General features: G+C 36.1%; 1 protein-coding gene across 9 annotated transcripts in view; it reads right to left on the bottom strand.

Moving 5' to 3' along the window:
• Window positions 1–26,836, bottom strand: part of ESR1 (estrogen receptor 1) — a 188,778-nt gene that overhangs the window by 16,757 nt on the left and 145,185 nt on the right. For 8 of the 9 annotated variants that reach the window (XM_080588001.1, XM_080588002.1, XM_080588000.1 and 5 more), the window contains exon 6: window positions 10,692–10,830. The exons of the other annotated variant lie outside the window; for it this stretch is intronic. In XM_080588001.1, coding sequence (XP_080444127.1) covers window positions 10,692–10,830 — 139 coding nt within the window. The remainder of the gene's footprint in view (window positions 1–10,691; window positions 10,831–26,836) is intronic. 9 annotated transcript variants of the gene reach the window in all.

Below are 26,836 nucleotides of genomic sequence, written 5' to 3'. Positions count from 1 at the left end.
GGGTGCTGAGTTGCAACCTTGCTGGAAAGTGGATAGCAAATAAAATAAGCTAACAGCATGCTCTCATAGTGGCTAAGGCAAACTGCACACAAACTATGTTAGGATGAATGTGGCTGGAACTAGAGAAATTGTCCCCCCCTTACCAGTTGGTCCTGTTGAGACCATACCAGTTTCTCGTCTCAGGTCTCTCAGCATGGGAAGGATGTTGGATGTCTCCTCTGACTGAAGGTGGTCAGAGGCATGCAGCATGTGGCCTACAAGAAGGGATGCAATGATTTGGATCTGTTCACTCTGGTGATGAGGCAAAGTATGCACTGAAGGGACAGGCCAAACTGCAATCCACAACTCCTAGAAGGGGCATTACAAACCGGGTGGAATCAAGCTCTTCTCAGGAGCAGTGGGTGTTAAAGCAAAGGGCATCTAACTGTTGCAAGCTGCAGTTAGCAAGGTTTGGGCTGGATTGTGGGAGGGTGATGCAATCCCGAAGGAAGTACCCATAGAAGCTGTGTATTCACTATCCTTAGAGCCTTTCAAGACTCATCTAGACAGTCATAGCTGGCCTAAACATTGCTGGTGTTGGCAACACTCTTGCTTCAAACAGCAGACTGGACAAAATGATCTGCAACTAACATTTTTGTTTCTAAGTAAATTGCTGGAGAAGTTCCTGAAAGAGTCTGGTTTCAGAGGGTGTAACTAGAAGAAAGAATTTATAACTAGTTTTGAGCTTTTTAACAAAGAATCCAAACATGAAGCCAGCATCTGAATAAAGAATAAAAGCAATCCTTAAATCATACAAATGTTTCCTGTACTAATGTAGTGGTTAAAAAAAAAAAAAAAAAAAAAGCCTTTTGACTTCGGTTTCTGCATAAACCTGGCACAGAATACAAAACAGAGAAGAAAAAAATTAAAACTTAGCCTGACTTCCTGACTTTCTTCGAATTAAAAATCTCTTCATTAGTTTAAACTTGGATTTTATTTTGGAGAAAGGTTTGAAAGGAGTACAATCCTTTCTATTCATAATAATCTGCTCATTCTCAATGTATAGCTTCTCCATATTTCATCCTCCTTACATCTTATTCTCATAGTTCTGTTATATTTGGTTAGAATTTGTTTCTAATTCATTAAATTATTCAGTCGTGGCAAAGGCAAGGAAGAAATATTTATCTGTACAGGGGTAAGAATACAAATCCAGAGGGAGGAAACGTTCACATTTTTCAGAATGGTACCTCCAAGGTACCTTGATTTTGCTTCTTTTATTATTATTTTTGAGGGGTTGTGGGAGGAGTTCACTAAAATCTTTTTCAGTTGATTTACAACACCGTTACAGTAATTAACTCTCATTGTTTAAACAAATACAATATTTTTGGCTACTTATTCAAAAATATGTGCCTTTAGTGTCAACGCATGAATCACAGTCTCAGAATCACTCACAGCTGGGCAATTGGAAAATACAGGACTGGAATTAACACAGTTCAAAATGGAATCAAGTTTTTTTTCCATTGAAGAGTTGCTTGAGTTAGACATCTTCCAAGAAACAAAACTGAAATATCAGTTCCAAACAAAAATTTGAGGGAGGAAAACAAGCAGCACCCCTAAGAGCAAGGCTCTCTTTTCCTCCATTGAGCTGGGGAGTTACACCTGTATTTCTTCTAATAACAAGCAAGTGACCCACTCTTTGAATTACTGCTTTTGGTACTGTAACTTTCCCAAAGCAAGTTGAAAAAAACTGTTGCCCACACACAGCAGCGGTTTTCAGCCATTGTGGCTATGTCTGCTATATCAACAAAGCAACAATTAGGATTGAGCATGAGGCTCTGATGGGTAATTCCTGCCTCTTCCAATACTAATGAAATTACCAACACACCATTCTCAGGTTTTCTAATCTTCTCTGGTGTCTGTTCTGAACCTAAAGTGGTGGCTTATTCAAAGACTAAATGGGAGATTTTAAAGTACAGCCAATAAAGAAGAGGGAATTCAAGAAGACTAGGAGTGTACAAAAGACAGAACAGAACCATCAGCACAAAATACAATTGTTATATACATTTGTGTGTTCTATTAATAGACATTGATAAACACTTTCTACTCCTACATGAAATGAAGCACTAAAAAATCTTGATAACACGTGCTATCAGGAAAGCTCCATCCGTAGTGATTTTAATGCCAAATCAAACACATCCATCTGAATGTCTTAAATATTGCCAAACTGGCTTTGGAGAACCACTTAACTACTTAATGATTCCCCCTTTTCTACAATTCTATGCTTTATCAATAGTTAAAAAATAAGGAAAACATTATCTGCAGTGAAATTTTACTTCAGACCATCCTGCATTAAAGAAGGGAAGGGAAGACTGACTGGCCTGCAGTTCCCCAGATTTTCTTTTCCCTTTTTAAAAATGGGAGTGATGTTTCCCCTCTTTCAGTCAGTGGGAGCTTCACCAGACTGCCACAACGTCTCAGATATGATGGACAGTGGCTTAGCAACTACTTCTGCTAGTTCCCTCAGGAACCGTGGATGTATCTCATCAGGTCCCATGGACTTGTGCACCTTTAGGTTCCTTAGCTGGTCTCAAACCTGATCTTCTCCTAAACTTCTTCTCCTAATTCTTTTCCTCGTACTATCACTAAATACCAGGAAGAAATGAGCACCACACCCCCTGTGGGACCTGACTGTACTTCCGTCTCCTCTACGCGTTCTATTTATGCCCAAGTTGTTTAAGAACTCCTTATTCATCCATTCAGGCCTTCTGCCACTCTTGCTTGACTTTCTGCATGTCAGGATGGACCATTCTTGAAGCTGGGAGAGGTGATCCTTGAAAATCAACCATCTCTCTTCTTTCTGTAGGACTGTATCCTACAAAATTCTTCCAAGCAGGTCTCTGAAACAGTGAAACTCAGAACAGTGTTTTGATCCTGCTCTTTGGTTCTTGAACTGCACTGTTTCATCATCAATCCAGCTAAGTCTATCCCCGACCTTCATGCCTTTGACTGGTTCTTTCTTTTCTGTAGCTATGACATCAGGTGAAGCACCTCCCTATATCAGCTCTTCAAACACTTGTGTTATAAATTTATCATCAAAGCAATCCAGAAAGCCCCTGGATTGCTTGTGTCCTGCTGGGTCGTTCCTCCAGTAGCCCATTAATCCTGACCTATAGGATCTCAGCTGGTTCCCCATCCATTCCTAGCAAGACCTCCATATATTCCCACTGCTCACTCACACACAGGGCAACCTCCCTTCTTGCTGTCCCAGTCTGTCCTTCCTAAAGAGCCTATAGCCATCCAGTGAAGCTTTCCAGATGTGTAAGCTGTCCTATCATGTCCCTGTGTTCCTAACGGCATCGTAGTCCTGCAACTGCACATAGACTTAACGCTTAGGGTGCAGCTCTTTCTACTTGGTTTGGGAGAGACCTTGCAATCAAGGTCTCTGCTGTCTATGTCACCCTGAAATTGCCAGCACAGTCTACCACCTTCCTCAATTGATTTTTCTGTCATCACCTCCCCCGTAATACCCAGTTTAAAGCTCCCTTCACCAGGTTGGCCAACCTGGGGACAAGGATGCGTTTGCCCCCACTTGGTAAAATGGATCACATCTCTTCCTAGCCATCCCAATCCTCAGAGCAGGTCCAATGATTATAAAAAGCTGAATCCCTGTTGTTGACACCACCTATGCAAACAGCTGTTGACCTACACGAGACCTTCCTCAAGCCCCTTCCTCAGAACCATGTAGTTATGACCAAGTATCTTTCCTGGCTAGATCAATAAAAGGTTCTTCTACCTAGGCAGTTAAAGTAAGAGTACACTCTGTATATCAACAGTGATGACTCAGGTCTGAAACATATATACAATTAAACACTGTCACACTGTCATATCTTTTTTTTTTTTTTTTTGAGGTAAAAGATTTTAAATAGACCCATAAATAAGATAGGAGAAATCTCTAAAATGCTGCTATAATTGTAAGAAATCTGTGGGTTTTTTAATTTTTATTTTATTTTTAGCATTTGACAATATTTAGATTAGAAAATTGCTATGAAGGCTTTCTATAAAGGAACAGTGAAATTACAATAATTTGCTGAAGAATGTTATACAGGAAGGCCATTTTCAGTTTAATTTATACTCAGTCTGAACCACCTTAAACTAAAAATACTTCAAAATTCTCTTCATATCAAATATGCAAAAAAGTTTCATTCTGGAAAGATCAGCATCACAATTCACCATGACCTAGAACTGGGGACTGACCTTCCAAGGTCAGAGTGACTAGATGAACAAGCATTCTAAGAAGCTGTGTAGGAAATAAAGGCTATCTCAAATCCAGAAATGTTTCATTCTCTCTGAAAACTTCTGTTCTGTGCCTGCAACACTCAACAGGGAACTTCTTTTTCTAATGGCTGAAAAATAGGATGATCATAATTGTGGGTTTTTGTTTGTTTGTTGTTGTTTTCTTGTTTAGTTTTTTTTGTTTCTTTGTTTTGAGAGTTTACCACTTTGACCATTACCATGCACATCCCTAAAAACTAGAAGGATCTTCTTAAGTTATATTTATGTTTTCTGAATTACAAAATTAAGTAGTCTTTACATTTTTCTCCAAGGCCCAGTGAAGACTCTGATTTACAATAACTAGAACTGATCCCCTTGGCATTTTTCAAGATGTTTAACTCTGCCTCTTGTAATAATCCTTTTGGATTCTTTGGGCCTGCAATATATTAATACACCTCAAAATCCAACAATAAAGTGAAAGGTGAGGAAGAGTTTAAATCATTTCAAGACATTCTTACAGGTTGAAACATACAGTTCAATCAGGTAAGTAGCCTGATTACAGGGTGATTGTTTGAGTTGGTTTTCCAACACAGAATCTATTGCTGTAAAAGATGTGATTAAAATAATATATACACATTTTTTCAAATGTATTTTGAAGTGCAAATTTAGATATATTTGTTTAATATGTGCCTTTTCCCTTTGTAATAATAACAGCAGCTAGTCACTAATAAAGTGAAGCATCTGTCACCACTTTGCTTCCATTTTTCTGGTAAGTCAAAGGTAATTAATGCATCCATAACTACACAGTGGGGAAAATTTAAAAACTAAAAATAAAAAAACCTGTCCATTTACTCAAGTGGCAGACTGACTAAAAGTACAATGTCCTTAGGCATTTGCAATATTTTACAAGGTGAGGGACTAGCAAAACACACTGATTTCATACTGACACTCTTCAACTATATCCAGTCTTCTATGAAAATATCTGAATGTGCTATCTTCACAGAAAATATAAGACTTTCTTCAGATGTAGTAAGAAATCTTCCAACCCATGAAATTTTCCATGAAATCCATGAAAACAATAAATTATTCATCTGCAGAGTCATACAGAGAATGCTGCAAGCCTTTATGCTATTCATGCTATCTGCAGTTTAAAGAGATCCATGGCCTTCTGCCATTGCACAATATGAAGGTCAGTAAAGGGAAAAATATTCAATTTCTTCTAGATGAGAAAGAGAAGAATAAGCTTCATCCAGCACTGGAAGAGGATGTGAACAGCAGTTTCCAAATAAAATAACTGATAACTCGATTTCTCCATAGAAAGATTGAAATAACCTGGCAGAAATTGCAAATACTGACTGCATTTAATTGAGATTTTTGAACTCTCTAGACTGATTTGAGGCTAGTAGACTTTTTTTTTCAATAACAAATAAAAAATAACTAGAATATAACATGAGAACAATAGTATTGGTTCCTTTCAAAAGTATATTAAACCCTGGGCTAAGCATACAGGTGTTTGGATCTGCTGATTTGTAGTAATTACCTCTTGCTTTAGATTGGAAGAGAGATAACATGTGGAGTACCATACTTCTTCTCAACCTGCTCATGACTTTATACAATTACTATCATTTCTGTTTCATTTTCCTTTTTCTACTGAACTTCACAGACAGATAAGTCAGTCTACTTAGTCATTTGTATCAAAACTTATCTGTGTCTTTGCCTATGCAACTCCACTGGATAGCCCTCCTGTTTTTTCAATATCTCTGTTACATAAGGAAAATCAGAAAAACATGGTTTCTATGCACAGATTTACACAGTGTACTACCAAGGTTCTGAATTATTTTTTTCCCAGTGTAATGATTCCTGGGAGGCGAGCTGCAATATTTTTACTTTTTGAATTGCTGGTTCCATAGAACTGACTAATGCAACAGTGAGATGGGAAGATCAGCTCGAATGTAGCTTATGAAGTTTAGTACTATTCTCCTCCTATACGCATCAGTTTACTTTTGTCTACACAAAATATAGATCTTGTTTAACACCTTTTGGAAATCAAACTAGACCTCCCTTGTACATGTGCTTGCCAATTTCTTCAAAGAATAATATACCTTCCAATATATCTACACCACATACCTTCTCCTTACAAAACTCATGGTGACTCTTTACTACTATGTCATGCTTATTCATGCCTCAGCCAATTCAATTCATTTCTTTAGACTGTAACCCATCAGTTTCCCTGTAATGGCCATCAGGCTTACTGGGATGAAGTTCTACCAACCTATTTAAAAACGCAGCACTGCTGGAATGCATTTTGCTAGTACTGGGGATGTTTCAGTTGAGAAGTCATCCACTTCAGGTAGCAATTCAGTTATTTCTACCATGAGGGTTTTTTTAGAGTTTTATTTCAAACTTTTAAGTAATGTCTGATCAGTGTAATATTTCAATGCAGCAAATGCTTTAAAAATATAATAAGTTATGACTTTTTCTTAGTCCTGAAGAAACATTACATTTTCCTCAAAATTATAAACAGCTTATTGTCGGGCCTGACAAATTTCAGCCCTGGTCTAATGACATTTTTAAGGTCTAGTTTATTGGGAAACCTCCAGACAGGAAACATCTGTTTCATCCCATTGCAAACGTAACCCTTTACTTCTGGATTTGCCTCATACAAGATACTAATTTTCAAAAACAGTATATAAAAGATTTGCATTTATCCTGGATTATTATTTTTTTATTATTGTATCAGACGCTGTACATTAATTGCAATCTCTGTGAGTGTGCTATTGTATTTCCTTATTGGGTTTATTTTTCTAATCTATACTTATTGTCAATTGAGCTTTTGTAATAGTATCAATTGCACACTGTAAAAATGTACTATGTGACTGGCAGACTGCTAAAAGTCCTGATTTTGAATCAAGACTCAAGAGTTCAGGTAGTGCATTAACTGAAGAAGAAAGGGTGCATTATCCCACAGAATACCCTATCTAATTACAAGACAGAGTGGGAGTAGAAAGGGATAATGTGATGATATTCATCCATACAGAATACAATTGTCTAAACATACTGGCAGCTTAATTGTTGTGTAATTATTTTTACAGGCAAAGCAAAATTTTAAGAAGGAACTTAAAGTGGGTAAAAAAGGGCTTCTTTATGGATATTTTCAAGGAGTCTTCCAAATGTGAATAGATACATAGGAAAATTATAGAGGTATTTATTTGAAAATGTAACATGTACTGTCACAGAATGGGACAGAATGTAGTGTCACAGAATGGGACCCAATAAAACCCAAATAGGAGGAGCAAGCTGGAAGAACAAAAATTAGATTTGCTCAAATAAAGGCAAAATAAGAATGGTATTTTTATAGCATTTCAGACAGATATGAACAAGGCAAGACTGTATTTATCTAGCCAAGATGGAAAAAGTTGCTCTAATAAAACTTGAAGTGACCTGAGCTTTATATACAGATGTACACAAATGACAGTCTATCAGACAGAAGGAATCTATCAGTTACAAGATAAGCCTGAATGTGAAAAATGGAACAGATGAAGAAATCGGAGAGGATGCCTGGCACTAAACGATCAGACAGGCAGAGACAACATATTATAAAGCTCTATATTAATGATATTGAACATGCATTAAGTCCACAAAGACATAGGTTAGAGACAGACCAAGGCTTTAGTATCTGCAGTTGGTGACTCTGGATTATAGCTGACAGTTAAATTTACATTTGCACATGCTTTTAACTGCACAGATCAGGTAACAGGGTAAGAGTGATGGGGATTCATGACAGAAAGCTGTGGATGAAAATATTGAAAATAAGTATCCTGTAAAGAATATGTAGGTTAAGGAAAGAAGCCCAGATGAAAGAAAATGTAACTACCGTATGCATCTTTTCCATTATTTTAGCCACTCAATCATAGTTTCATTATTTAAATCTACAACAATAATGCATCAAACATTTTTTTGCACTCTTCTTGTGATATATGCCCAAATATTTGATGCAGTGAAAGGACTCCACTGGCTTAGTCTTTGAAACAGTCTCTGTCCCGCCCTCTCAAATCTGGCAAATAATATGGCTCTGCTCTGTAACACTCTCAAATGGAAACATGCTTAAATCAAATTAACACATAAATTAGTGTTAGCACTAATTAATTATTACATCAATTGTTATTAAATTAATTAGCATATCAGTGCTCTCCAGAGTCAAGTAATTTATTATTTCAGTTTTGGCAAATATCCCTAACAAGTAGAGGGAAGAAAGTATATGATGCCCTGGAAAAAACATTTCTTATTATTTGAAAATGATAACATCTCATAGATTTAGACTTTTATAAACAGTCCTATTTAAAAGTCAGAAAACAATGAGTCTGTTTTGGTTATGAAGTAAATTAATTTTTCACCTCTAAAGTAATATGTGTTTCCACTTATATGCAATTGTTTCCTTTGATCCATCAGAGACTTGGTTTAAACTGCATGAATCAACTGCTCAGACTTCATTTTATTCAGAGCATGGGGATTTTTGGTTGAGAAAGACCAAAGTTTCAAATGTTTCCCTTGCTCTTTTTCTTAGCTAACAGGAGGAAAAATGGTACTCTGGCTCTGTTCTTCAGTTTTAAGTTTTTTCACACAACTTACATTACAAAATGTGGAACAGATTAGTTAGTTTTTGGAGGCTAAATTGCATTTTATAGTATTTTTCAATAGCATACTATATTTGCTTTCCTACAGTAGAATTTTTTCATTTTTATGGGCACTGAGAAATTATTTTAAAACTGATGCGTTTTCTCTATTTTTTTGCCTGGTCTAAGAAGAGTATATTTACATTTAAGCAAGCAGATATATTCTGCACAAAAAAATATATTTTCTGTGGGTTTTTTTGTACATCTAGTTCCATAGCTCACAGATCATGTGCTTAGACAAGCAGAAGAGGGGCTTTCCTATGGCAATAAACAAGGCAATAAGCACTTCCTTATTTCTATGAAATATTATGTATTATACTTTTAGGCATTATTGTTTGTATTTTTCTAAAATAGAAAGATTAAATCTTTTTTTTTTTTCAAATAGAGGGGAAAAAGATCAAATGATTAGCATTGTACAAATGAAAGCTCAGTACCCCACAGTTAGTCAAACAAGCTGCTCAAAAGATGTAGCCATGGAACAATGTTAGTAACCCATTAGGCGTTTTGTCATACAGTCTTGGAACTTTATGAACTCCCAAGCAGATTTAAAACCTTAAATAAAAAAAATAAAAAAATAAAAATAAAAGAGGAAAAAAACCTTCATTAATTACTGTAATCTTTATTTTGAAACCCTTACAAGAGAAACAATTTTTCTTCTAGCAAGAGTTTTGATTAATTCACCTAACTAATGGTTGCAGTTGCTGAAGGAACTGCCTTTGACTCTTTGCTGCAATGCCTCTGCTACAGCTTACTGTCTCTGCAGCTAAGCAATAAGACCAGTAGCATTGCCAGATCTTAGCTGCCTCACATTATAGTCTAGCTCTGCACTGATGTGACCAATGTCCACACATAAGGTCTCCGCTGCCAACTCTGCTATGTGGGTGTCTTCAACATCAAAAAAGAGCACTACCCATAGCTAGGATATCTCTATCCTAACCAACTGTTCCTAGGTTTTCCACAGTCATCTGTCAAATTCCCTGCTCACTATTTATTCTGTTTCAATGCACTTTCTCAAGGCTAAATATTTTAATGACTGGAAAAAGAAAAGAAAAAAAAAAAAAGGAGAGAGAGAAGCTTGAGTTTGCACTAAGATAGCTAGAATTCCTGTTTTGATTTTATGAAGACTGGTAGCTAAAATCCAGGATATTGTTGTATGGCAGAGAAACGTATTTTTCTCTTTCACATAGAAACATCTACAGCATCTCAGCAAGACTACATAGAAAGGCTTAGAGAAGCAAACAGGTGTGCATTTTCCAAACTTGACTCCAGTGTTCAGAAGAAAAATAAAAACTTCAGTGTAAATAAATAAGATTTCAACTTAGATCCATCAGGATTTTCTTACAAAGTTATGTCTGGCTGCCTGAATAAACGAATTTTAACTAAGACTGGCTAGGAGGATTCTAGGTAAGCAGAAATAATTATCTGGATTAAAGTGATTAGTGTTCCAGATTTAATTTTAATTTAATTGAGCTTTGCAACAAACTGTATAAATGATAACTGGAATTTTCATCTGCTTTTGAAATAAAGTACTTCCAGCAGCAGGTAACTTTCAGATATTTTCTCTGTCTAACAAATTACTAACATCATTCACCAGAGCAATTCTAGATATTTTAGAGTTCCTTTTCCAGTCCCACCAACGATAATCCTGCTTAATTCATGACATACTGTCAAATTGTAGTATCAGCAAGATGACTACAAACTAAAAATTAATCTGATTGCAGTAGAAACAAATTAACTTAAATAATTAACAGCAGTACTCAGACTGACCTGTCCAGTAATAGGTTAGGTGCAAATAAAAGCTTTCCTGGGTGTTCCATGGAGCGCCAGACTAAGCCAATCATCAGTATCTCTAACCAGGCACATTCCAGTAGATGGACCTGATCATGGAGTGTTAAATCCACAAATCCTGAAAGAGTAAATAGGAGACAATAAAAACACTCCAGTTTTGTAAGTGGAACAAAATTTTTCAGAGAAACGGGTTAAAAAGTGCATCGGAGCTGGATAACCAAGAAGAAAAGGCAATAAAAGCAATAAAAAGAGCAAATAAAAATTTCTCCTTTTTGAATTTTCTGGTTGAGACTTGTGTATTTTCAGGTTCGCTATGTCTTTATCCTATAAAACATTCAACACTTTCTAGCAGTGTAAGAGCCATGTTAACATTGTACTGTGTCTGGCTGGGATGGAATTAAACTTTCCCTACAGCAGCCCATACATTGTTGTGCTCTGCACTTGTAGCTAGAAGAGCACTGGTATCACACCAGCGTTGTGTCTACTGCTGAGCAATACCGGCACAGCATCAGGACTCCCTCCAACTCCCCCAGAGCCTGCAGGTTGGGGGTGGGCAAGAGGGGAGGAAGGAACATGACCAGGGCAACTGACCTAAACCAACCAAAGGGATATTCCATACCATACAATGTCACACTCAGCAATAAAATATGGAAAAAGGAAGAAGAGAAGAGCGGTGGGCTCTCATTGTGAAAACGTCTGTCCTCCCGAACAACAGCTACGTGCGTTGAGGCTCTGCCTCAAGGATGTGGTCTAGCATTGCTCGTTTGTGGGAAATAGAGAGTAATTTCTTTCCTCTGCACTTCCACACAGCCTTTGCTTGTGTTTTTTTTTTGTTTGTTTTTTGTTTTTCCCTTTTCCCCTTTCCCTTTAGTATTATTATTTAATTAATAATGATTTTCCCTTAAAAATTATATTTTCCTTTCATTAAATTATCCTCATCTCAACTTGTGAGTTGTTTCTTTCCTTTTCTTCTTCCCCTCCTCTTCTGAGGAGGGGGAATGAGAGAGCGGTTGTGGTAGAGTTCAGCTACCTAGCAAGGTAAAACCACCACAAACATCTTCTTCCCCATGTGTTGCTGTTGGCCTGGGAAGCCAGGCACACACTTCAAGAACAGACAGCAATCTGCTGAACGCCCTTCCTTGTGGAATGCTGTTTTACAGATTTGTGAACTTTTCATCACTCTGGAAGTGCAGTATGGGAGAGGGCCTAATACAACATTTCAAATTAATCAGTAAGCAAATGCTTATAACAGCATAACTAGAATTCACTGATGGAGCCATTTGCTTGTATTTCTATTGGATTAAACCACCAGGAAGGAGGTGGAGGAAGGAGATGACCTCTCTTTGTATTTAAACAGTGCTAGAAACAAGGAATGCAAAATGACAAGGTGGCTTATAGCAATGCTAAAATATGGAAATGAAGAATAATGATGAAGGTAGACACGAAAGCATAATGACAATGGTCATTCATGCATTCATTTGATGGAACAGATGATGTCATTCTCTATTTGAGAATCTCACTGTTTAAGAAAATTACTTTCAATCCAAAGATACATGAAGTGGAAATTGCATAACACAATTATATCCTAGGATAAGATTCTTTAGTTATATAAGCTTGCTAAGAATGAAATGTATAGAAGTTCCCTCAAAACTGATATTTTTTATCCTTTACTCAGTGCTACGTGTGAAACATATTTTTTATCTCTTTTTTTTTTTTTTTTTTTACAGTTGTGATTGATTCATATTATTCTTCAGAATACAAGTTACAGGATAGGTTACCTCACCAGCCCATTAAATGGCAATGAGCTTGCTTTAGTATTGTATTCTCACTAAAGGTATATATTGAGTCAATTTCAAGCAATAATACCTTACGTATTCTCAAGTACTATATTGAGAGAAAAAAAAAAAAGTGGGAAAAAAAATAACAGACACATTTCTAAAGCTAGATGTTGTGCCATGAAATATATTTTTGCAATAACAAAGAGAAGGAACAAAATAGAGTTCACAAATAAACTTAGAAAATATTATAATGTTTTTCAGAACAGTTGGCGGTATAAATATTTTTAATGAAAACATCTGAGAGCTAATCAGTCCATTCATAAACAAGCATTCAAAAAATAAAAAAGAAAAAGAAAAAGAAATAAACAGCTTTGACATTTCTGAAATAAAACTCATCAACCACTAGGAGTGGATTTAGACCAAAGTAGTATTACCTGCTATTTTTATGAAGGTGGTAAGTATTTAAAAAAAAATAATAATAAAGTTGTCCTTTTTTTTTCTTGTATTTTTCCATTTATTTCGAAATGTAAAGATGAGTTTCAGACTTCATAGTGACGGAATTGCAGTTGCCTGAGTCATCACCAAACAGCCTGAATCAATAGAGCTAAAACTTAAAATAGTAATATTATTAACTACAAAGCATTGATTACAGCACTTAAGAATGAAACTGGCAGAAGGAAACTGTTGTCTATATATGGAGAACAAACAATAAACACTATATTTCCTATTAAGTATTGCCTTACACACAATATAATGTTTTTATCTGTGAATGAAAAGAACCACAGCAATGCATGGGCACAATTCCCTGTGTGGTGTTTGAAGTTTGTGGCCAGTTCATATCAGTCAGTTATATTGCCATCATTTCACATGGCTGCATACTATTCTACAGTGGATTGTTTTGACTTGCAGAAAAACTGAGTTTGTTGCAGCTGTGGTAATTCACTTTACTGTAAAACTCTGCTCATTCTACAGTATTTTGGATGCCAAAATGTTTGGCAGCACTGTAAAGTTCAAGTCATACCTCAAGTCTAGATTCAAACTACATGCAAGAAAAAACTTTTAACAAGTCTTTTTCTTCCAGAGTTTTTCAAAACATATGAAAAACATAAGAATAACATGAACAGTCATTGAAATATATCTACATATGCTGGGAAAGATTATAACTGTGTGCTATAGCAGAACCCAAGCAGGAACTAACAAATCTCATAGAACTTCAAACACCTATTCACAGCCCTGTCTTTAGTATGCAGAACAGACGTCCTTTCTTCTTGTATTTCAACTTAATGTAGTCAAAGAAACAAATTGAAAACAAAGTATGTATCTTCCAAGCTGAAAAGAGGCTGTGTTTTTCAAAGCACAGAACTATAAGGAATAACAACACCCTTTGTACAAGGGCACTCTTTTTCTGATATAGTTCTCCTTCCTCACTTCACTTCGATCTCCGCACTGTCTTGGTCTTGTTTTTACTACACCTAATCTCAAAGCCTTTTTAAGAACTAGGTTTTTATTAGCTCTAATTTTCCCTAGCCCTGCATACAAAATTTCAGATTGCACTGAGGTTATGTGATCTGCACAAAAACTAAAGAGAAAAAGTAAAAAATAAATTACCTCAGTAGTTTTGCTAATCTGCTTTGAGAGAAAGAAAAATACAGCATTACAATGCTAAAATCATTTAAAGTAGCTAAATATGAAAATTTTGCATTAAAAAGTCCTAAAAGGATTGACGAACAACATTTTTGCTACCTGGAATATTAACTTTGATTTCAATGAAGTTTCATCAGAAAACTAGGATGAAAAATAAAACTGATGATGTGTCTGTATTTTAAAGTCTTAAATGACCTGTCAGCCTTACAGTTCTGGGTTCCATAATAAATCAGCTAACACAAGCCTTGATTACTGAAAGTTTAAAAGTCTGTAATATAATAATGCACAAGAATTTTAATTCATAGAAACCTTATCAAATTAACTTGTTGGCTTTTTAGATGATATTATACATTTATTTGATAAAAATAACAGTTTTTATGAAATATGCTTTTACAAAACATTCAATTTCATAAAAGTATGCAACAGATAAACTGAATTCAAGTGTTTTAAGTGACACATCTCAGTATGCAATGGTAAAAAGAATTGATTTGAAATGATGTGTTTCTAGAGGAACCCCATACAGCTTACTTCTTTATCTTGAGCATTTTTTTAATGATGACATGGGAAAAAGCAGAAATCATAATTAAATTGACATGATGTCATGTGGTAAATAATATAACAAACGGGTTAATAATGTAAGCTATCTAGATCACTCACTAGCTTCATCATAAAACAAACAAATAAACAAAAAGTATAAAGAGAGAAATTTAAAACCAAGAACATTAGGGATATATACAAGACGTAATGGTCAGAGCTCTAGGGAGGAGCTGGAAATGATAGAGGTCATCCCTGTTTGAGCTTCCAGTGGGAAACTACATCTATAAAACCAATAAATTTTATAAAAAGCCAGGCAAACTCAAAAGGAGTTAGGAAGTTAAATTACCTCCATGCTACATGTATCTGGTAGCCACTCTTGAAGGAGGATGAGAAGTTGGACAGAATGATAACGGTCAAAATGATGAAAGCATTGAAAAACATGCCCTCTAGTGAGGAAAAACAGCAATTTAGTTACTCTCCCTTTAAGCCAAATAGGTTAAAGAGTTAAAGGACTGCAAAATGTAAATACCTAAAGAAAAGGAAAACGACATTACAAATGGTAATGGTATAACATACAGAAGCCCACAGTGGAACTTAAACCTGCTCCAAGTCACACTAAAAACGAGAAGCCATTGTTAACAAAAGTAATTATCTGAGCAACATACTAAGGTTCCATGAATTTTCTGTCATTTGAAATGTTAATCAAGATTTAATTATTATTTTTAAGACATATTCTTGTTCAAGCAAGTTAATTCAGAATAATGTTACAGGAGGTTAAATTAAATGATGAATAAATCTTTAGTCAATTCATCATTCAGAGCAAGCTGCACTTTAATTTCACTAAAATTATGTGTTGATGTGCACTGCATTCCCAAATATCAGTGTTCTTTTAATGCTGAAAAGTTTTGAAAGAAAAAATATTTCTGAATTCCAAATGTTCAGTTATTGTTCCTTAAGGAAAGAGAAAGACCTTCACTTCACTGTTGATAAATTAATTGCAGCTTATTCCATATAACCTACATCTGATTCCATCTACCAGACTGACCAATTGAATGATCTTATGACACATATCAATATGCTTATGTGGCCAAAAATCTTAAGGTCTAGACTGCCATTAAGCTATTCATACATCATATGTCTGTCAGAAGCAAAACACAGATTAAAAGCCATGTCTGGAATGTCCCTGTTTCATACACAGATAAATTAATGGTATTTTTGAGTGATTGCCAACAGAACACAATAATTGTTCCATGAACTCGTGTATAAATATGGAAATATGAACTTCTGAAAAGCCAGAAAGGTGTTCTGAGCACTCAGCTAAGAGTAGGTGGCAATTAAATTGGTTATGTGCAAAACAAAAATGGTAATGTTCGAACTAAACTGATTATACTTGCTAATATAAAGCAACACTATATGTCATATCGGTGATAATATGATACAAATCTCTCTCTTCCAGACAGTACTGGAAGAGGCAGCAGGTCTATGGAGGAAAAGCAATAAAAATCCCTACTTTGGTAAGCATGTCTCTAGAGGTGAAATTGGACTTGGGAATATAAACTATATCAGTCTACCATTAAGGAAAAAAAAAATAAAAGGAAGGAAATCAGCATGTACCAGCGGTATGAGCAAATCTCTTTGGAAAGTGGGAATTTTGGTCATTGTCCAAAGGACAGGTTACCATGAAAGAACACAAGGATTGCTAGAATGAGAATTAGGTTTAAAAAGAGAGAGAGAGAACAACAAAAACAACATAAAAAACCTACTCTTGAAAACAACAGAGAAGAGGTTTGCAGTAGGGAGCAACGTAAAGCTCTGATGGTTTTCATTTATTGCTACTGTAATGTATATTGTGAACCCTGCAGCCCTCTGGATCAAATGCCAACAATATATATATGTCAAATTTTACCAGTCCAATATTTTGAAACCAATAAATTCATTATTAGTCTTAATTATTTTTGACATAGTAAGTAGCATCCGATTTAGTCAGAAAGAATTTCCCTAATAATTAACATTCTCAGATACCCAGTGATTGCAGATTTACCCCTACAACAATAAATCCTCCACTGGGTACTTATTAATATTTGGGGATTTTTAAATTATTGGCGTTTCACAGCTTCTGCTATGACTCAACACACAATTATGCAGTGTCCAGACTATTCCTCTTCCCACAACAAATGATAAAGCAATCTTCTTTTTTCATCTGATCTATCCGTAATCCTACTTACATGTTTATACCATGTCTTAATTACCATGAGTACCTAAAATATAAATTTCAAGCAATTTTTGCAAGATTATAAACAAAATTGTGCTATAAAGAATGACTCTGCCTCCAAGTGTTCTGTAAGAAAGTAAAACAAAAGCAGTAAAAAGCTTTAAAAGAAATACCAAAGGTCCATCTAGCAAAGTATCCAATTTACAACAGCAATTGATACCAGATGCAGAACATACAGCAGGAAAAACATAAAGTCATGCTTCTAGAGATGCTTTCTCAGGCTCCAGTGGTATGTGACTCAAGGACTTCCTGAGCCAAAGATGGTCTTTTTGTACGTAATGTCCCTCAACTGTTTTTTCCTCAAGTTTGTTCAGTTGCTTTTTGAACCTATGTAGACTTTTAATCCACTTCAGATTTTTTATATACTCTGGCAGTAATGCTCTTTGGTAAAAAGTTTCACACCCTAGGTTAACACTGTGAAAATCATAATCTACTCAAATAAATAAATAAATAAAAATACAATAAAAATAAAAATCACTAACTTTGATTTGATACATCTAGTTATTTTAATGAAATATACCATCATTCCCTAGGTCATCATCTCACTGCCAATCTTCTCTTTTTCAAAGAGTTTATGTATATTCAAGCAATTCCTTACATTAAAATTATCCTCATTCATCACTGTCCTCTGAGCATTTTTCAGTTCAACTATATTCTTTTGGAGACAGTGAGACTAGGACTGCACAGTTTTTCACTGGCTCTTGTCTTTATCACCGTAGCCAACTTAATATTACCTGTAATTTTTAACACTGCTATTCATCCCTTTTTTCCAGATAAATTATAAATATGCTGAACCTGTTGGACTGCAAAGGTTATGTCATTTCTAAACGTCCTGTTCTCTTGCCTGGAAAGTCTTTACCTTGGTAGTAAAGAGAATTTTTATAATCTCTTCTATAGTAAAAAATACAAAATGGTATTCTTTACAAAAATGTCCTGAGAAGGCAGAATATTCTTACACCACATCATATATCTGCATATATAAAGCATTCTTTTCTTCTATCTTATTGCAGTGTTTTGAAAAGTAGTAACTACAGGAGAAAGCTGTTATTTTCATCTTAACACAGTATTTTAGCTATGCAACTGGCATGTAATCGGGCACATTTGGAAGAAACATAAATTAGGTTAGCAAAGACAGCAGGAAAGTAGTGGTGAGTGCTGCTACCTGAGAGCTAGCAACCACTCAAAAAAAAAAAATATGGTTTATATGAACAAAATATCTATGTAGATAAACAGAGAAAAATAATGCCAACAGCAAATTCTGCTTTCAGGAAACAGACAGAAAAAGGCAAAACAACACCTGTTTCTCCTAACCTAAAGGGCACTAAAGGATCAATAGCTCCGCCATGATCGTTTGATCAAGATGAGAAATTTATGCTTGCTGTAGTGCCAGTGGGCCAGTGCCAAGACTTTCCAAGCAGAGAGGTGAGACCACATCTCTGCATTTATCTAACACTTAAAATGACATTTTGGTCTGAACTTGCATGGATCGCTCAGATTCTTCAGCCTTTAAGGCAGAGCCAGGAAATCTCTTAGTCCAGCTGAGAAGTGACTGAAGTTTTCACCCTGACTATAGCCTTGCCAATACACAACAACAGGGCAAAGAGTTCAAGAAGTGAGTCAGAGAATCATAAACACTATTTTCCATGAGTCTCAGTATTCACAGGGATATTTCTGTAATGCTGCTTATTTCTACCTCATTACACAGCTCTTCAGATCAAAATTATGACCAACTTTTATTAAGCTCTCCCTCCTTAGGGCATTTAATGGATGGCATTTAATGGATAGCATGGTCATATTGTCTTAATTGTTTACACAACTCCAGTGTTTTAAATCAAGCTGTGTTTTGACGAGTGAAGACCAAAAAGTTCTAAAATTCAACATTTTGGATACAAATGTTTTGGTAACAAAATAAATAGTATGATTGATACATTCTTCTAAAGGGACATTACTTTATTTTCTGTAAATGGGCTCAGGAAAAAATAGTTGTAATTTTCTAAGTTCCTGAGAGAAAAGTCTGAAAGGCAAACACCAAGCAAATGGCACACTTTGTCAACTCTTTCAGAATTCTGTACTTTCACTGCCTGTATAACTATAATAGATTAGAATACCACTCTAAACTTATAAATTGTCTCCTCTAAACCTAAAAAGTCTATCAGAAATGAAGAGATGAGATCAGAGAAAAGACCATCTGCTGTTAATTACCGTTAATTCATTTTAAAAAAAATGACTTTGCATTTGCCATTTTAAACACTAACAGCTCTAAACCTCTTTCTGTATTATAACAATTACAATTTACAGCCATAAACGTAACCTGAGTTAGGGATGTTGCAGGGGTCAGTTTTGTCACTTTTATTTCAGATCCCATTTGTAGAAGCTGGTCAATCTGCTTCCACCTAAAAGCTTCACCATGGCAATTCAAAAATGCATTTCTCAGTTGAAGGAGAACCATTTCAACCATTTTGCAGGAATGTGTAAAGTTATTATCACTTCAGTCAATACCTTCTGTTTGCACAAAAGTGCATATTTTTTCAGGCCTGCCCAGTCCATATCTTTTCAGGATGAGGAGACTAAAAGGTTCTTGAGGCCATTCCTGGTCCAAATAGCTAATGCCCCATTCAGGACAGGAATCTCTTCTACCTTCCTCAGGTACATACCAGTCCGAACTACAACACAAATGTTCCCTGCGTACCCCAGATCTAATAAATACTGTCCTACATCAAATTTCCTATGCCAAAGCAAGCTAGTGGAGAAGCATCCGAGTGGAAGCTAATCTATTCAAAGCCAATACTTTGTACCACAGTCTGGATTTAGGTCCATGAAAACACTTTACTGGTAAATGACAGATAATTGCCACTGGTCCGGCATACATTCTCATCACCTGACATACACCTGCCACGTTTTTGTGAAATACTGCTGTCTTGCCTGAGAAAAATGTCAGAGGTCCACAGGACAGCACTAAGATGGCTGGCATTGCTCCTGGGGAGATGCACTTGGTGCTGGCCCAGCTGCAGCATGCAGATGCCCAGCCTAGGAGCCAGCTCCAAGAATGGAAGTGCTCTCATTGGTTTTGGGGACAGTGAATTCTCAATGCACAGCAGCCTCAACTAAATTGCTCTTCAAGGTTTGATTGTCTGGAAAAATCTGTCCCAAGCTGGTGGTCAGGCCATGGCTCCAAAGCTCCAAAGCAAAATACGGAGATTTCTCCCTCACTAGGATCTCCCTTGCATGGATGCAGTTTGGAGAGAAGACAAGTTGTGTTGAAATGCAGCTCCAGACTGTGGTTGAAATGCAGCACAGACATAGCCAGTGAAGCTAAGTGCTTAAATTTCCCAACTTTCCTTGCATGTGTCACCATGTCTGCCTTGACTAATAAAGTTTTTATTTTGCAACTGTTTCACTTTGATAAATAAGATTATTCCAGAAAGTGCATTAGCACCACCAGTTAACACAAATATGTTGAGGCCTTCCATCAGGAAACACAATAAAAGTAATCAGCACTCACATAGCACTTTACATTTTCAAAGGGCAGTAAAGCCATTAAGTATTATTAAATGTATTTTATAGACAGAACACAGAGAGGTTAAGTGCCTCATCCAGGAGGCGGCAGGATTAGGACGGAGGTGTGGCAGGCTCTTAGCACACTCTCTAATCTTTTCAGCCACAAAATCTTTAGGATGGAGAAGCCTCCTTGAACTCAAGTGCAAGCTCTCTTTCTTGCAAATCAGGAAAAAGAAAAAAACCGGCAACTGAACTTTTCTCAAAGTGATAAAGGAAATAAAGCCTTAAAAAATCAGAGTTGGAGAAAAACTGTTTAGATTGTGAGGCAAAGACCTGCATGCAGTACACTAAAAAAGCACGAATTCTTTCTTAGATTTTAACATACTCAATGGGCTAGGCAAGGTAACTGCCTATACTAGAACTTCCTAGACCTAAACTTTCTTCCTCATTTATACAAGTAGTTTCAAAAGTCATTAAAATAATAATAATAAAACCAACAATAATAATTGTTGCTGGTGAAGGCTGCCTGGCAGTTTGCTAGAGAAAGCTTATCATGTTGTCTTTACAAAGTAAGGAGGGATACATGCATATATTTTCTATACAAACACCAAGCAATTCAAAAGAGCAAAAAAAATTATGTTAATTATTACAAGACAATTTCCTACAACGCTACCATGCTCATGCATTAAAGCATTTTAACTATCATTTATCCCTGGACTGTAATCTGAACATCCAAGACTCAGGCTACCCTTTGACAAAAATAAGATGCTACTTTAGGGCTCCTTTATCACTGAGAGCTGTTCTTTCTCTCAGGGAGTTCAGGCTTGCAAATAAAGTGTGCAGGATATTGTCTACATATTGAAAAAGGGAGAACATAAGCTGCTCCCAAAGATTTTAAGTGTAGGAACAATCAACTTCATGGGAAGGCTTTTCATTTCAAGGATGTTCTCTGAAACTTTTCCTACACTGTTGAGGTAGGATGCTACATCAAATGTATTAGCTGCTGACTAAAACATGCAGTATGAAGTAATAAACCTTTTTTTTTTTTCCCTCTACAACAGTTAATTCTATCACTCTAAATTTATATCAATATTTAGAACAGTTGCAAGTAGGTTTGTGGATTTTTTTGTGCATGATGTTTTTGTTTTTGTTTTTATTTATTTTTTGAATTTGTTATACTTTTTAAGAGGTCAGTACTATGCAAAATGTTTTGCTCCAAAAGCAGATCCAGCTAAAATCATTTGTGATGCTGGCTACACATTCCTGTCTGACTTTTATGAACACAAAAGACATGCTCATAAATACAAGCTGTCCTCTCCACCTCATTCTTCTTCCTGCCCCTCCCCACCAGGCTGCTGCTCTTCTGGTCTGTGCTGTTGGTTTAACTATTCATCCAACAGATGAAATAACCCCACAAGGAGGAGCGATGAAAGACATGCAATGGGCAGTCAGGGAACACCAACCACCTTGGATGAACCCTTGTTATAAACCTGCTCCAAGATTTGAGGTCATATCCAGCATGACTCAGATTTTTTTTGCATGCTTAGCTGAATTCAGACCTTTTTACTAAAGTACGTGTTTGTGCTCCAATCAGAAACTAAATCAAATATAAATAAGTGATGTGTTTTTTGACTGCCAAGAACAATCGTTTGAGCAAAAGCTTTTCTGAAGCAATTACTCATCAAGTTTCTAAGAAAATGTATAGTCACTGGATGGGGACGAAAGGAAGCAGACTGAAGTGGACTCTTTCACAGCACTGTAAGTGACCACAGCATGACCCTGTGAGGTTTCAAATGCATGCTTCAATGCACAGTTATCAGGGGAGATGTTTGAGAAACAAAGATCAGCCTGCAATACTTGCCAGTTTGCTAGTGGTATTTGCTGCAGCCCAGGCTCATGAAAAAGTCCATGAAAAACCTCAGGCCAGACAAAGGCAATGCAGGCATGCTGCACATGCTAATGGCTGGGTAGCAGGGTTGAGGTGGCAAGTGAATGAAACTTGGTTAAAGTGAATCTGGAGACCTCCTCTACCACAGACAGCTCATTATAACTTCTTCACACCTCAGTTTCCCCACAAATGCTAGGGTATAAAATATCTCCTTTGTTCCATTTTTTATGCTTCTTGTTATATTGGTTAGAAAAGGTACACAAAGGACCTGAAGGCTGTCATTACACATTCGAGAACATTTTGGAAAAGAGATAAAATTATCTTTTCAAGGTAACACAAACAGTGATCATCATCAGCTACTCTCCTAAACTAGTATTATTTATTTATTGAAGTAACTAGAAGCTGAAATTAATGATTACTAACCTTATAATTTACCTGTTTCTTAATATGCCTAAAATCCTGATTTTATTTTATACTTTTTTTTTTTAACTCTTTGTCAATTATATTTTCACCATTTTAATTTCCATCTCCATCCATGGTTGGAATCTTGATAAATGTCATTTTTGAACTGAAGACCTTTTTGACTACAACTTTCAGGTGATGAAACTGGGAGGGCTCTCCTCTTTCTTCCTTCATTCATAAAATCCAGTGAACAAAACACCAAATTTTCTGCTCCTTAGTCTATTTCATCCTAGGATCTAGGGTACTTACCACTGAACCGATTAACATTCATTTCAGCAGCATCTGGAGCTAGCAGAAAAGCAGACTATTTTGCAGCCCAAGGAAAAGAAGAAGAAAACTGTCAGGTCTATACTGAACTTGAAGATTAAAACTGCTTCAAGACCACAAATAGAAACTGCTCAGAACATAATGTGCTGTACCCAAGAAATGGAGCATAACCTCAGAGTTCATGGTCTGGTCATTCTTTATAGTCATTAGGAAATAAAACTAGCTTGACTAAGGCACCTGCATCCATTTTATTTCTTCAGGTTGTTCGCTTTTGGAGAAGTCCTACTTTTCCCTAATGCACTTGTGAGTAACAGAAAAAAAAAAAGTATGTATATGTATTCCTTCATGTTCATTATGTTGTTGTACCTATACCAAAACAGAAACATACACATATATAAATGTGTATGCTAAAATGTTTTCCCCTCCTATAACATTCACCCCTCCATGACTGGTTTTGAACAGAAACCAATCTCTGAAAAATTATCCAAGAAACTGTAATGACACATCAAAGAGAAGAAAGACAGCAAAATTAATTGCAGCAATTTCCTTTAACCACTACAACAACAAAAGCATTTTAGCAGCTGTGTGGGAGTGTCACCCTATGACAGAGCAAAAGAATACATTGCAGGGAAATCAAGACTCTGGAATGCAGCTGGCCATTTATATTCATTTTGTTGTCCAGGGAAACCTAATAAGTTAGCAAGGAGCATGTTCCCAGAAAACACATCATTCACTGAAAACCCCTTTTTGCACGCTCTCCTTCAACAGATGATAAATTCAAGCAACATTTCAGAATCTGCTAAGCCTCAGGCAACCTAAGGAAACTCGTTGTATGGACCAGCCTGAGGTGTGAACACAAACATTGCTCTTGGAGAACCACCACCTTGTCCTCAACCAACCCAAACTGCTGAGGCACACACTGAAGCTGGAACTTGTTGGAAGCACTCTGACAGAATATTTACATTTGTAAGTGACGGGTTGACAAGCTTAATACACTCTGGAGAACTTGTCAACTTTTATGAAATAAAAATAAACAAGTAAAAACAGGGTGGGATCTAGCAGGGAACACATAGCATCCGTCTCAGCTATCTTAGTTTTCAGCACTCCACCATGCACCTATTCCTACTCAACATTGTGAAAGGTACCTAAACTTCTATGAAATCTAAGGCCTTTTTTTCCAAAATTCTCATTTTCATTTTAAGCCAGTGACTAAAATATTCAAAATATTAATTAAATGTATTTATTTTACCTGAAATGTTTCATTTTACCTGGAACAGTTACTGTTTAGCAAAAAGATAAAGACGTAATTTTTTATTAAGTTAAAATGATTCTTTTTTATTGTTTGGTACTGTCAGGAAACAAAGATATTAATTATTCACATAACTCTGATGGAAACATCTGGAAAAGTTTTGGAACGTTGTACAAGTTCATCCAAACTAACTGGACCTATAAATCCTATTTGTCATCCTTTGTCAGGACTGGAAGGTTGAATGGAATTCCATTACTTAAAAATATCACAGTAATATCTTCTAATAAGTACAATAGCAGGAATTAAAGATTAGAAAAAATATATGTAACTTAAAATTCAGCAAGTTTCATCTGGAATTATAATTTGATCTTTTTTCTTTTTTTTTTTTCCAACCATTAAATTGTGGTAGTTTTCATCTTCTTTCTCATTTACAGAGAAAATATTATTTATTGTTTTTTTCTTTTCTCTGTCACCTGGTCTGGAATGTATATTTGACAGATTCCTCATGGATGAAAATAAAACATTTAGCTTGGGTCAAGAAATGGAGCCACAGTTCAGACATAGCCTTGGATATTGTTTTACGACTAGTATCACCCTACTATCTCAAATATGACCTTCAAGACACAAGTTTATTGATATATAGAAGACCTTTCCAGGCTGAAGGCTCCTATCGCCAGAGGCAGAAGAACTATGTTTGGTGTACGAGCCATGAGGTAGCAAATATGTGCTACTAAAATGATGTTGCCCACATCTGATGATATCCAGAATGTTTGGGGGGGCTGAAGCTATTCTATACTACAGCTAATATATGCTTATAAGCTTCTACAAACACAGTTAAATATAGTCCTACCCCTATAAACATTAGTTATTCTCAATCTGTTTAAAGAATCTGAAGCTGAGAGACACAGTGTCCCACAGGCAGTTTGTTTATAAAACAGAAATCTTCTCATCACAATTATACTGAAATATCTAGGAAAGCACCAAGATACTTCTGACATCCCAATATTGAATGATTTCAGAGAAGTTACTGACAAGCTAATACCATTATCTCCCACCTACTTAACATCAGCACTTAAAAGATACTCCACAACACTACTAGTAAATAAAATATCTCCTAGGAAAGCTGGTAATAATTATTCACTGTCAGCTGAAGAAGAGCAGATCTGAATTAATCAGACTGCAATGATGGAGTTTTACCAAAATCTCTCAGAAAGCCCACTGGTAAACAAGGTACAAAAAGCATCATCTGGAGTTTAAAGAAAAGAGCACTCTGACTGAACTGTCTGCTGAAGATAGTCAGGGAAATATATTTATGTTGCCTGGCAGTGGCTCATTCAAATGTTAGGATCTTTCTCAAAGGCTTGAGTACAAGTGGTCCCTTCAAAAAAAATAAAAAAGAAAAAGGAAAAAGAAAAAGAAAAGGGAAAAGAAAAAAGAGTGGAACAAAGGTACAAAAACATAGGGAGGAAACATGAGAAATAGATTTCATATGTTACATATTTTAATATATCGCAGTATTTCAGTTTAGCTATAATTCAATTTTTCTTAGAGGGACTTAGGCAGCAGTATCAAAGATCAATTCTTGTGATAGCCTTGCATAATACCTGAATAAAGTAGCAAGCAAAACTCCTGCAAGATATGAGACATTGTGCCAATGAGAAGCATTGAGCAGGAACATACAGAACATTATAAAAAATAATAGCAGATTGAATTCGTATTTATACCTGTAGGCTAAGAATCTTCAGATCTGTTTTTGTTTCACAACAGGGATATTTAACATGCTTCACAGCATTCCCATGCAGCAGACAGAGTCCTCTAATAGCAGTTTTGGCATCAGTAAACTGTGGTACTTTATAAGGGAGTTATATACAACTGACACAGAGAGACATTGGCAAAGTCAGGAGCAACAGCAGTGTTACCCATTGGTAAGGCAACATTCTTCCCAAAAGGCCCACAGTAAAAGAACATAACCCTGCATGTATGCTTGGGGGAGAAAAATAAAGGTGCATTTGGTATTCATATCAGAGTAAAAGATCCTACATAGCTGTGCTTATATGAGTACCAAGGGGGTAGAAAAATGAAGCTGAATGAGGTGTTGATAAATATGCTAGGTTTTCACTGGCAGCTCTTCTCTGTCAGCTGAGAACATACCTAGGTATACGGCTTTTAAAATGTGAAATACATAAACCGATTAATACCAGTGATTTATTGCACCATCTCTAAATGAAATACTAGAGGCTTCCTTATCCACTTGCAAAATTCTGCCCTGCAGAAGAAAGCTAATTCAGAGCTGCCCTTTCCAAAAAGTTTGGCACATGCTTCTGTTGCTTTAAGTCACTATTTACTACCCACACAGACCAAGCTTAGCCCAAAGAAATTCTATAAGTTTTTGTTGTCTTTGTGGAAGACAAGGGCAGAACAACTTCTCAACAGCATGCGTGAGAACAGACAACCACAAAGTAACTCAGCAGAAAGCAAACCAGATGCTTCCTCTATAATCAAAATAGCAAATGCAAATGAACAGCCAGT

Source organism: Anser brachyrhynchus, assembly GCF_964034855.1.
Source record: "Anser brachyrhynchus genome assembly, chromosome: 3".
Lineage (NCBI taxonomy): Eukaryota > Metazoa > Chordata > Aves > Anseriformes > Anatidae > Anser > Anser brachyrhynchus.
This window is presented reverse-complemented; position numbering and strand designations above follow the sequence as displayed.